This window comes from Stegostoma tigrinum, chromosome 16 (genome assembly GCF_030684315.1).
Source record: "Stegostoma tigrinum isolate sSteTig4 chromosome 16, sSteTig4.hap1, whole genome shotgun sequence".
NCBI lineage: Eukaryota > Metazoa > Chordata > Chondrichthyes > Orectolobiformes > Stegostomatidae > Stegostoma > Stegostoma tigrinum.
This window is the reverse complement of record NC_081369.1, coordinates 27,721,023-27,733,485: the sequence shown is the minus strand read 5'-3', so window position 1 is coordinate 27,733,485 and position 12,463 is coordinate 27,721,023. Positions and strand designations below refer to the sequence as shown.

The 12,463-nt window shown below is 40.3% G+C and overlaps 2 protein-coding genes across 11 annotated transcripts in view; one reads left to right on the top strand and one right to left on the bottom strand.

Moving 5' to 3' along the window:
• Positions 1 to 5,411, top strand: part of adcy7 (adenylate cyclase 7) — a 169,122-nt gene extending 163,711 nt beyond the window's left edge. For all 9 annotated transcript variants that reach the window (XM_048546405.2, XM_048546406.2, XM_048546407.2 and 6 more), the window contains 3 exons: positions 1,993 to 2,107; positions 2,769 to 2,893; positions 3,272 to 5,411. In XM_048546405.2, coding sequence (XP_048402362.2) covers positions 1,993 to 2,107; positions 2,769 to 2,893; positions 3,272 to 3,403 — 372 coding nt within the window. In that variant the 3' untranslated portion in view covers positions 3,404 to 5,411. The remainder of the gene's footprint in view (positions 1 to 1,992; positions 2,108 to 2,768; positions 2,894 to 3,271) is intronic.
• Positions 5,412 to 6,007: 596 nt separating this feature from the next.
• Positions 6,008 to 12,463, bottom strand: part of brd7 (bromodomain containing 7) — a 42,636-nt gene continuing 36,180 nt past the window's right edge. Inside the window, exons 13-17 of one of the 2 annotated variants that reach the window (XM_048547163.2) lie at positions 12,379 to 12,435; positions 10,079 to 10,187; positions 8,943 to 9,086; positions 7,948 to 8,088; positions 6,008 to 6,238 (exon numbers count right to left, since the gene is read on the bottom strand). In XM_048547163.2, coding sequence (XP_048403120.2) covers positions 6,135 to 6,238; positions 7,948 to 8,088; positions 8,943 to 9,086; positions 10,079 to 10,187; positions 12,379 to 12,435 — 555 coding nt within the window. In that variant the 3' untranslated portion in view covers positions 6,008 to 6,134. The remainder of the gene's footprint in view (positions 6,239 to 7,947; positions 8,089 to 8,942; positions 9,087 to 10,078; positions 10,188 to 12,378; positions 12,436 to 12,463) is intronic. The other variant, XM_048547164.2, reaches the window with a different exon arrangement.

The window sequence follows — 12,463 nt, the reverse complement described above, 5'->3', positions numbered from 1 at the left end:
CTATTCCACTCCTTTATTGGTAGAGTCATTAGTCCTCGTGAAGGATGGATAGTATATGAAAAACTATTGAATTATTTAAATTCTTTGGTGCTTAAATTTTGAGAAGGAAGTTGTATCCTCTAGGGCTGATAGGCTGGTACCTCCAAAATAACAGCAGTGGCAGAGATATTACCTCCTGCACTATGAACTTTTATCTTCTGCAGTAATCGTTGATGTGGCACCAAATCAAATGTCATCCAGAAATCTAAATACATCCACTGGCTCCTCGTTATCTGCAGCGTAGGTTACTTCTTCAAAGAACTTTGATTAGTTAAACATGATTTCCATTTGACAAAACCATGTCTGATTTCCTTGATCTTCTACCAATGCCCTGTTATGATGTCTAGCTTCTAGCATTTTCCCAGTGACAGATGTTAAGCTAATTGGCCTATAGTTTTTTGCTTTGTGCCGCCCTCCCTTTTTGAATAAATAAGTTACGAGAAATATTTTACAATCTAATGGAACCTTCACTGAATCTGCGTTTTAGAACATTGTTTTTAATGTGTCATCTATTCCACTGGCCACTTCTTTCATCACCTGAGAATGAAATCCATCAGAACCTGGGGGACTTGTCAACTCGTGATTCCAACAGTACTGTAATAAAACTAGAGGCCATAGATTTAAGGTGAGAGGGGACAAGATTTAAATGTGACATGAGGGGCAACGTTTTCATACAAGGTGGCGCATATATGAAACGAACTGCCAGAGGATGTGGTAGAGGCCGGTACAGTTACAACATTTAAAAGACTTTTGGACAGGTACATGGATAGTAAATGTTTAGAGGGAGATGGGCCAAATGCAGACAAATGATTCTGGAAAGGAAACCTGATCACCACAGATGAGTTGGGCTGAAGGGCCTGTTTCCGTGCTGTGTACCTCTATGACTGTAATTTACCCTCTATTATTGATTGCAATATGTGAGACAGGGATGAGTGGTAGGGTGGGGGGTCTCCATTTTATTTATTCATTGGGATTTTAAAAATTCATTGGATAAGGGCCTTGCTGGCTAGAGTACCATTAATTGCCCATTCCTAATTGCCTAGAGGGCAGATAAGAGTCAGCCAAATGTATGCCAGACCAGGTAAGGATGGCAGAGGGCATTAATGAATGAGGTGGGTGTTTTCAACAATGGATTCATGTTCATCATCAGACTCTTAATTAAAGATTTTGATTGAATTCAAATTTCACCATTGAATTCAAATGCATTAATTTGTAATTGGAACCATATGGATCCATTAGTATTGAGTGGAGTGGTAGAGGAATCCAAGGATGGTATAACAAGCCTTTATAACAATGTAGCTGGGACAAATCTCAGAGAACTCGGCCTTTAATCAGCCTTTCTAAACATTTGAAAGCTTCTGTAGCAATCTGCCCGGAAGTGATGGGCCTGACTCCATCCCACCCCCACCTCTCAGCCTTAGAATGAACTCTACACCATTCAGGTGGTCTGCTTCAATGAGTAAAATACAAACCTATCAAGTTACTCAAAATTACTTCAATGCTAATTGTTCACAGAAAAAGAAAGAACTGTTAGAAATTTCAATGAAATCTAAAAATGTCATTGTTCATCAGTACCTGTTGTTTCAAGACAACTGAAGAGCTTGATGTACATTCATAGCAGTTTCTGCCTGTATTTCAATTTGTCATTTTCAGTCTCAATTCAGAATAAGTTAACTTTCTTGATTTGATGAATCCTGAATGCAGAAACTAAGATATGCAGACCCTATTGATTCCATTAGAAATATTTTGTCTGAACATTTTAGGTAGACATTTTATATTTGCATTCAGTGCTGGCAACCTGTACTAGCTGTTGGTCCAGTAATTTGAAATGTGACCTTTGTTACAAGTGTTTCCTGTCTCTAGGCTATGATGTTCTACAGTTGAATTTTAACTCATCATTTTTGTGTTTAGTGCATTTGATTTAAATTTGCGTTTGTTTAATTGCTGTGTCAGGATAGTGAAAAGCCATGTACTCACATTGGCATCATGGTGGAGTTTGCCACTGCATTAATGAGTAAACTGGATGGCATCAACAGACATTCTTTCAACAATTTTAAACTGCGGGTTGGTAAGTTAGATTCTATAGTTCTGGCAGAATTGCAAACTCTTTCTTAGCTGCACTTATTAAAGTAAATATGTTTGGTCACAGAAAGACTTGCAAGTCACTTTCTTTACAGAGTCAGTGTAAACAAAAGCTGATGTTTGGAACTGACAAAATAAAAATAATTTTATATCAATAACAGTCTAATTCAACTGCTTATTCCCCATTGTGGAAATTTGAAATTCTTGGGAGAACTATACCATTATCATACGATCCCCACAATGTGGAAGCAGGCCAGCTGGCCCATCGAGTCCACATAAACCCTCCGGACAGCATCACGCTCGACCCCCAAGTCCCTTACCCTATCCCTATAACCCTTCACTTTCTATGGCAAATCCACCTAGCTGCACATCTTTGGACTGTGGGAGGAAACTCGAGTACCCAGAGGAAATCCATGCAGACATAGGGAGAACACTCAAACTCTTTACGGTCGCCCGAGGGTGGGACTGAACCTAGGTCCCTGGTGCTGTGAGCCATCGTGCTGCCCCATTACAATCTATTTTCCACAATATTTACCCAGATTTTAAAACTGTTTCCTAAACTATAAATAATTCTCTTACAATCTGATTTTATATTGGTATCTGTATGTCTTTGTTGTTTATTTCGTATCCATTTTTGCTCTCTGCAGGCATAAACCATGGACCTGTGATTGCTGGAGTCATTGGAGCCCAGAAGCCACAGTATGACATATGGGGGAATGCAGTTAACGTTGCTAGCAGAATGGAAAGCACTGGTGAACTTGGAAAAATCCAGGTAAAAATGTCTTGGTTTCCTTTTAAGATTTTTAAAATATTTAGAGCATTCTGTGAAATTTAAAAGCTGTTTGGGTGTCCACGAGAATGACGTAACTTCCCCCAAAACTCATGAAGTCTCTGATTGAATTATTTTTCGATGTTTGGAATATAATGTTAAGTTTACATTAATGATTAAACCATTGAGCTAGAATTTGACGTCTGCTCAGCTCATTATTTGAAATAGATAAAACCCATTTTAAAAAATGTGTTATTTGATAACACCACCGCAACCACTAGCAGTAAACTTGGGCAAGCCTACCTCTGCCATTCCTCATGATTTTCTATTTTGTATAATCTGACCAGTATATTAACTATCTTATGTAATTTATGATTTTAGGTCACAGAAGAAACCTGCAATGTTTTGCGACAACTGGGATATTCTTGTGAATCTCGAGGACTTATCAGTGTGAAAGGCAAAGGTGACCTACAGACCTACTTTTTGTGCACAGATGTTACAAAGTCGCACTAAATACTAAACAAACAGTTTATGCAGTTACAAAGCAGCCACATAAAGAATATTTCCAATATAGCTACAAGATTGTATGCTGATATGTAGTTGGCGTAACACAAAATAAAGTAGTGGTAAAAAGTTACAATTTTCACAAACGAATCTGGGATTGTGATAGTGAATTTTAATTAAAAGTAAGTTGTTTATGGCTGCACAGTTGTGAAATGCATGCTGTAACTATTTGATGAAAAGAAACATTCTCATGTGCCCTGCATCTCATAGTACAAGAATTAAACTATGAAATTACAAAAAGTACCATTCAAATTTTATATATGTTGTAGCAGTTGTTCTTTTTAATGTTTATGTTTTGAGTTTGAATATAATTTCACTATAGCTTATAGAGATAGCTAGTCTGTAGTGTCATAAGTAATGAGGAAATATATGTATACTTTTTGGATTTTGAACTGAACAAGTGCATTGTCAACAGGATTGTACCTGACAGATTGGCACATTTGTTATTTCACCAAAATCTACTCATTTATGTGCAGAGTAGTTTTAAGAATGTTTACTGCTGTAAACAGTGCTGTCACAATTAAGTGGATTTTGCAGTGCTAACTAGTAGTTATTACAAAATTCAAAACTGTTGTTATCTATGTTTATTCCTCAGACCTTGTTTACCAATGACTATGGTGCTAGCTGAAGCACTAAAAGTCACCACAGATTTGGTTAACTCATGCATCAAATTTTCATTACTATGCTGTGCCAAATTTACATCATGTTTTAAAGGAAAACGTTTCCCGATGTTTACAAATGACAAACTATACCAGTGACTCTCAATTGACTCTTCTTGTTAGTGCAATGTTACTCTCTCACTTAATTACTATGTAATTTCTTTACCAACATCGGTACTTGAAATCGTTTCATGACTGAAACAATGTTTTCGATTTTAATAATGTGATCTTTTTCTGCAGAGTTGATGTCCTCTTTTAATGTAATTATTCAACTTAGAGTGGAGTCATGGGTTTTAAATGTGCTATTTATGCGTGATTCCAAATCACTGTACAATCCACGGGCTGCAGGTACACAAATATATCTGATCTTATCATGGCAGTAAACAAGTCTGGTACAATCTACTTTTTTGTGGGTGAGATATGGATTTATAGAACATAGAACATTACAGCTCAGTACAGGCCCTTCGGCCCTCGATGTTGTGCCGACCTGTCATACCAATCTCAAGCCCATCTAACCTACACTATTCCATGTACATCCATATGCTTATCCAATGACGACTTAAAAGTACCCAAAGTTGGCGAATCTACTACCGTTGCAGGCAAAGCGTTCCATTCCCTTACTACTCTCTGAGTAAAGAAACTATCACTGACATCTGTCCTATATCTTTCACCCCTCAATTTAAAGCTATGCCCCCTCGTGCTCGCCATCACCATCCTAGGAAAAAGACTCTCCCTATCTAACCCTCCGATTATTTTATATGTTTCAATTAAGTCACCTCTCAACCTTCTTCTCTCTAATGAAAACAGCCTCAAGTCCCTCAGCCTTTCCTCATAAGACCTTCCCTCCATACCAGGCAACATCCTAGTAAATCTCCTCTGCACCCTTTCCAAAGATTTGTTTTTTTAAAACTTGTTGAGGAAGACCTTTAAAATGATAAGTACTTATTTTGTAAATTTATAGCTTTTGTGAAGTGTCTTTAACTTGTGATTTAGTATCCCATATTTTAACACCGCCTTATGTCTAATTTTATGTGACCTAAACAAATCTCAGCTGATAGTGTAGTTGATGAGTTGAGAATTTTTCTTTAAAAAGCAAAATATGCACTCTATTTTGGGATAGAGAACAATACTTTTCCACAATTGGCATAAAAAAGGGAAAACCTTCATTTAAGTTACGCCATATTATAGGTTGCTTAGAGCTGACAAAATGCATATTTCTGAATGCTAGTGAAGTAATGTAACAAAAAATGTTTTCTTTCTCACAACCTTGATGCAAACAGGCTATATAATAAATTATTTCTAACAGTACAAATTCTCCAAGTTATTTGTGAATTGCAGTAATTTAACTTTCTTTTCTCTACCAATGATTCTATTTTTTAAAAATAGAATTCAGAACACCGAATGATGTGATGGTGACTAAGACTTTGCAGGAGAAATATCAAATTTGATGGCAAGCTGCAAAAAAAAAAGGATTTTAAGGACCATCTTGAGGAAAGGATTTACAGGGTTGCTATTTCGCTGCCAGCAACCTTATGATACATTTTAATTGATTGATAGGCTATGGGTGTGACTGGTTAGGCCACCATTTATCACCTTGCTGCTGTTAGGAAAGTGGTGAATTGCTGTAATCCACCTGATGGAGGTAGGTGCAAAGAGTTGTTAAGGATTTTCACCTTGTTGCATCTCCTACTAACTTATGTGACACACCCCTCTCCCTGTAAATGAAATACTGCTTTTCTACAGTAGACAAGCTCATGTTTGCTAAATTTCTATGCAATTGTTTAACCCATCTCTTTATCCTTGTGGACTCCATGGTTATTTTCTCTGCAAATGCTCAGTTCTAAAGGATTGTTGGCAAATTCATCCAAGATAATAAACACAATACAGCCCAGTGTTTAAAAAATTCCCACATTTATTATACACACTTTACAGTATAAAATTTCATATAAAATTGTTTGCCACTGTTGATTGATTATGTTGTTTGAGATGAGACATTTTTCCTACTCAATAATCTGACGTTTTCATGTAACAATTGCAACTGGATCCTCACTGATATGAATGACTGGTTCAAGCTCTCGCACTTCTGTCGTTTCCATGTCTTCCACAAGGTTGCTGTTCCTGGCTCCTGTAATAGTAAGTTTAGAGTCAGTCATTGTTAGGAATGAAGTATTTGTTTGAAAAGAAAGCACAAACGTTGATCGAGAGTTAGGAGACAAATTGAAGTGGCCCTGAGGCTGATCAATTGATTGGACACCAAAGTTTGATTTCTGGGTTGATCACCAGCAGGGTACTTGTGGGTACCTTGCTCCCACCACAGTGCCTCCCCCTCCCATTCCACAGGAGAAGCCCCTTTTTTTCTTTCATTTATTAGGCGAGAGCATCACTGGCTATGCCAGTATTTACTGCCCATCCCAGAGGACAGTTAAAAATCAACCACATTGCTGAGGGTCACTTGTTATCCGGACCAGATAAGGATGGCAGTCCCCTTATGTAAAAGGGCATTAATGAATTAAATGGGGTGTTTCAGACTCTTAATTCCAGATTTTTATTGATTTTTGAATCACACCCAAGTCCCCAGAACATGACCTGTGTCTCTGTATTAACCATCCAGCAATAATACCACTGGCCACTGCCTCCCCAATAGGATCTAAAAATAGTTACCTCCATAAATGGGACCCTGTCTTTGCGGCTATGAGTCTGTGAATCGGTGATATTTCAAGGAAAGTGTGTGAAGAACAAGCAAAGGCAACCTTTCAATGTGGAAAGTTACCCAATCTCTGATGCTGGAAAATACATTAGCTTTGAAGTTTACTTCATAAATTAGATAACATTTAATTAAATTTGCTATTTAAGATGGCAGTGCGTTCAAGATAGAATTCAGTTTAAAAATATAATAAAGTGGATTTGATTACCAATGAGCTTTCTACTACAGTAGTGGTTAGTGGTGAGGCTCAGACTGAATTCCTGTACAACATCCCAAAACATGAACCTGAATGCTGGGCAATGACATGAACAGGAATTATGATATCTACCTTGGTCAAACTGCTTGTTGTAAGTTGAGCAGAACGCCAAGGCAAAAAGGACTTCAGCAACGACCGAATCAGATGTACTGCTGGGGCTGCATTTGGAATATGGAGCAGTTTTGGGCTCAGTACCTAAGGAAGGATGTGCTGGCAGTGGTGGGGGTCCAGAAGAGGATTACATGAATAATCCCAGGCTTGTCATACAAGGAAGTTGAGGACTCAGCCTCTGTACTCAAACTCTCAAGACTGAGTGTGGACACAGAAGGTGTTTCCACTAGTGGGAGAGACCAGGACCCAAGGGCACAACTTCAAAATGAAGGAACAGCCCTTTAGAACTGTGATTAGCTGAAGAAATTCCTACTAGAGAGTGGTAAATCTGTGGCACTCCTTGCTACAGAACGGTGCATTTACGACTGAAATATAGACAGGTTCTTGATTAGTAAGGAGTTGATGCATTATAGGGTTGAGAAACATTTCAGCCATGATGGACTGAATGGCCTAATTCTGTTCCTGTACTGAAGCAGAGGTATAATAGGATTTTCTCATGAATTGCACTTCCCACGGAAAAAAATTGAGAAACTAGGTGACAAAAGCAAGATTTAGTATATTCATGGTGGGGAAAAGTAGGAATAACACCATGATTTAAAAAAAAAACTATGCAAGAAATAATGTGGGAACACTTCCAGAAGAAGGCAGGATTGTTTGCACATTCTCTTTTAACACTGCTGTTGTAGTTATATCTGAGGTTTCAATCTCTGATTTTATAAAGCAAGTTTTAAAATATTGTCACTTAATTCTTCCCGTTACTTACCAGACAACGATTCTGGTGAGAAACTCTCTATTTCCAAGGGTACTGTAATTCCCATAGCCTTGCGAATGCCAACGACACTAGTGATGTCTCCAGGAGCTACTTGGCTTGCCAATTCTTTCAAGTTTCCAGTTACCCGTTCAGCTGAATAAACAGATTTGAAAATGCTATTAATGATTACAGCAGGTCAGAAAGATATTGACTTCATTGGCTGGATGACTGCACAACATTAGCACAGTGAGTGAACTACCACACTAATGTGTAAATTAAGTGGGCAGTGATACACAATACATTATCTTAAGTCTTGCAAGATCCACGTTCAAATGTCAATTTACTCTCTGCCTGAAATCCCTCTTCGTGCTATCACAGATCGAGGACTTTGAGGTTTGCTGACATTTTACTTCTGTTAAATACTGGGGTTGAGTCTCATAATAAGCCTAAAAATATTCAAGGTTAATCATTTACATCAGCAACCTTTCTATGTTTAATAATGCTGAAAACAATGTTCTAGTCAAGAATTTTTAATATTAATCTTCAGGGCTGGCAAACAGTTCAGACCATTCACATTTCTTCAACATTAATTACTGTTATCTATTCCACTTTAAAACAATTAACATGTTTATTATGTTTTGATAACACAATTTAGGCTTTGAAAGGCAAGACCTGTTCAATTTGTCAATGTTTTGCTTGGAACATTGATTTTTGCCAACACAAGTATTTAATGTTAGGCTTAATGTCACCTAAAATAATCGGACAACAATGGATAAAATTAATAACTCAAGAATTAAGATTTGAAAAACCCTGCAATGTTAATGTTATGTACTCAAATCTAGAACAGAACAATCAAAATCAAGATAATTAAAGCAGGAGATATGGGAAGAAACAGACGTCAAGAATTTCTTGATTTAACAGTGATAAGAACTGTTAGTAGGTGCAGTAAAACCTTCCCTTAGCTAAAGTTTTGTTTGTGTAATGGTCATAAAAGATATTTAATGTACCGATTAGCAACTCTTGAATGGAAGGTCCAAATAGGCACAGCATGGCAGATGGGGGTCTGGTACTGAAACGCTCATTCTGTGCTTGCTGTAGATCTTGTAGTAACTTGGTGGTTTCATCTAGCTTCTTCTGAAACATTCCAGACTCTGCAAACCAATAAGACAATTTATCCAAGGATTTACAAAAATCTAAGTTTTTATGTTGCCAGCCTTGCAGCCTTAATCCTTGTAGCACGACAAAAAACAATTTAAATTGTGTGCGCTAGTCAGCTGCATCGCTGCTGGTAGCACTTCAAGCAGAGTAGGACATCCCACACCAGATGCTCCACTACAAAACTGGGGGAATGGCAGAAGCCAACTGCCATCTATCAGAAATTAAACAGAGTGGACCTGCGTAAATTTTTGTATTAGCTTCAGGGTGGGGAGTGGGGGTGTTAGGTATGTGTAACTTGTATTGAGCACATCAAGCACTGCATGAGCATTTGGCTATAGAAGTTATCACATTTATGAAAGAAAGGCAATAGATAATAAACAGAAATTAATTCAATGCTGGGCAGCAGATCAAAGTAACAGGTGCGACAGGAAATGAGCCAGATGTGGCTGCTAATCTTGCAGCAGTTAAAACTGTCTCCTCCACATTACGCCATGATTGGTGTTAATCTAAAACAGAGTATATTAAAAAGGGGCAGCACTGTAGTTAGAACTGCCGTCTCTCCGTGCCAGGGACCTGGGTTCAATTCCACCTTCGGGGAGCTGTCGGTGTGGAATTTCTCCAGGTGCTCTGGTTTCCTCCCAAAGATGTGCAGGTTAGGTGGATTGGCCATGGTAAATTGCCAGGCATGTTCATTAGGGGACAGGTTCTGGGGTGGGCTGCTGTGAAGGTTGGTGTGGACTTGAAGGGTCTGTTTCCTCACTGTAGGGATCCTATTATCAAAATAAAAATCAAACAGAGACTGGAGATCTGTGACTTGGGGTGTGCTGCAAAGGTCAGTGCTGTGTCCCCTGCTTTTCATGATGAACCATGACACCAAACTGGAATCATGAAGAATACCTCAGTACAACAGGACCTTGGGAGAAGATCTGCGTATAGTATACATACCATACGGACAGACATGTATCTGTTCTCGAGAATTACATACCTTCTGATTCAGGCTCTCCATTTATTACTGACTGCAGAGAAGCAAAACTGTCATTGATACGGCCACAGGCTGACTCCAGTGGTTGCCGAGGAGACTCGGCAGGAGCACTCTACAAAGAAGAAATGGCAGTGTGACTCACAAGGAAACCTTATATTTGTAACAAGGAGTCAATTGTGCATTATATATTACAAGTGACAATAGTTAATTCTTCATGACTGCACTTTGCAGTTCTTCAGCCTAACGCAGCTGGCAATATTGAGTGAGGACAAGGCTGGATATCTGTCCAATCTCTCCGTAAACCATACTGGGAACTTAAAATGCTGGTTGGTGAATGAAAAATAACTAGGTAGCCATTTCAGTTGTATATTTCCAAATATCAGCAGATCTGTTGAACAGATTGGGCATGTACAACATATGTTATTTGAAAGTTGCTGCAAAATAGGAAAGTTTGTGATACACACTTATCCTGCATTGCTACACCACTGTGATAATGGGAACTGCAGATGCTGGAGAATCCAAGATAATAAAATGTGAGGCTGGATGAACACAGCAGGCCCAGGAGCACAAAAGCTGACGTTTCGGGCCTAGACCCTTCATCAGAGAGGGGGATGGGGTGAGGGTTCTGGAATAAGTAGGGACAGAGGGGGAGGCGGACTGAAGATGGAGAGAAAAGAAGATAGGTGGAGAGGAGAGTATAGGTGGGGAGGTGGCGGGGAGAATAGGTCAGTCCAGGGAAGACAGACAGGTCAAGGAGGTGGGATGAGGTTAGTAGGTAGGAGATGGAGGTGCGGCTTGGAGTGGGAGGAAGGGATGGGTGAGAGGAAGAACAGGTTAGGGAGGCAGAGACAGGTTGGACTGGTTTTGGGATGCAGTGGGTGGAGGGGACGAACTGGGCTGTTTGAGGGATGCAGTGGGGGAAGGGGAGATTTTGAAGCTGGTGCAGTCCACATTGGACTGCAGGGTTCCCAAGCGGAATATGAGTTGCTGTTCCTGCAACCTTCGGGTGGCATCATTGTGGCACTGCAGGAGGCCCATGATGGACATGTCATCTAAAGAATGGGAGGGGGAGTGGAAATGGTTTGCGACTGGGAGGTGCAGTTGCTTACTGCGAACCGAGCGGAGGTGTTCTGCAAAGCGGTCCCCAAGCCTCCACTTGGTTTCCCCAATGTAGAGGAAGCCACGCCGGGTACAGTGGATGCAGTATACCACATTGGCAGATGTGCAGGTGAACCTCTGCTTAATATGGAACGTCATCTTGGGGCCTGGGATAGGGGTGAGGGAGGTGGTGTGGGGGTAAGTGTAGCATTTCCTGCGGTTGCAGGGGAAGGTGCCGGGTGTGGTGGGGTTGGAGGGCAGTGTGGAGCGAACAAGGGAGTCACGGAGAGAGTGGTCTCTCCGGAAAGCAGACAAGGGTGGGAATGGAAAAATGTCTTGGGTGGTGGGGTCGGATTGTAGATGGCGGAAGTGTCGGACGATGATGCGTTGTATCCGGAGGTTGGTGGGGTGGTGTGTGAGAATGAGTGGGATCCTCTTTGGGCGGTTGTGGCAGGGGTGGGGTGTGAGGGATGCGTTGCGGGAAATGCGGGAGACGCGGTTAAGGGCGTTCTCGACCACTGTGGGGGGAATGTTGCGGTCCTTTAAGAACTTGGACATCTGGGATGTGCGGGAGTGGAATGCCTCATCGTGGGAGCAGATGCGGTGGAGGCGGAGGAATTGGGAATAGGGAATCGAATTTTTGCAGGAGGGGTGGGAGGGAGGTGGTGTATTCTAGGTAGCTGTGGGAGTCGGTGGGCTTGAAATGGACATCAGTTACACGCTGGTTGCCTGAGATGGAGACTGAGAGGTCCAGGAAGGTGAGGATGTGCTGGAGATGGCCCAGGTGAACTGAAGGTTGGGGTGGAAGGTGTTGGTGAAGTGGATGAGCTTTTGTGCTCCTGAGCCTGCTGTGTTCATCCAGCCTCACATTTTATCATCTTGCCACACCACTGTGCCCGTTTTAGGAGCTAAAAATATATGCTTACTGTTTTAAAAACATAAAATATTTCAGGACTAAAGATACTTTAAACCTGTGTCTTGACATAATGGCTTCATATCAGCAGGAAACTTTGCAGCTATTCAGATTCACAACACAAACATTATACTCTTAAGGGGATACTACATGAGCAGACATCAGGGGCATTTAAGCGGCTATTAGACAGGCATATGGACGATAGTATAAGGTACTACAGACCTTTGTTTTAGGGTAAAAACATTGTGGGCCGAAGGGCCTGTACTGTTCTATGTTCCATATCAAGTGTTACCTGTAAGTCTTCAGAGGTATGAAGAATATTCACTTCGTCTTCATTGTTATGTGTAGTCTGCAAGATTTGATTGTGAGAAATAAAT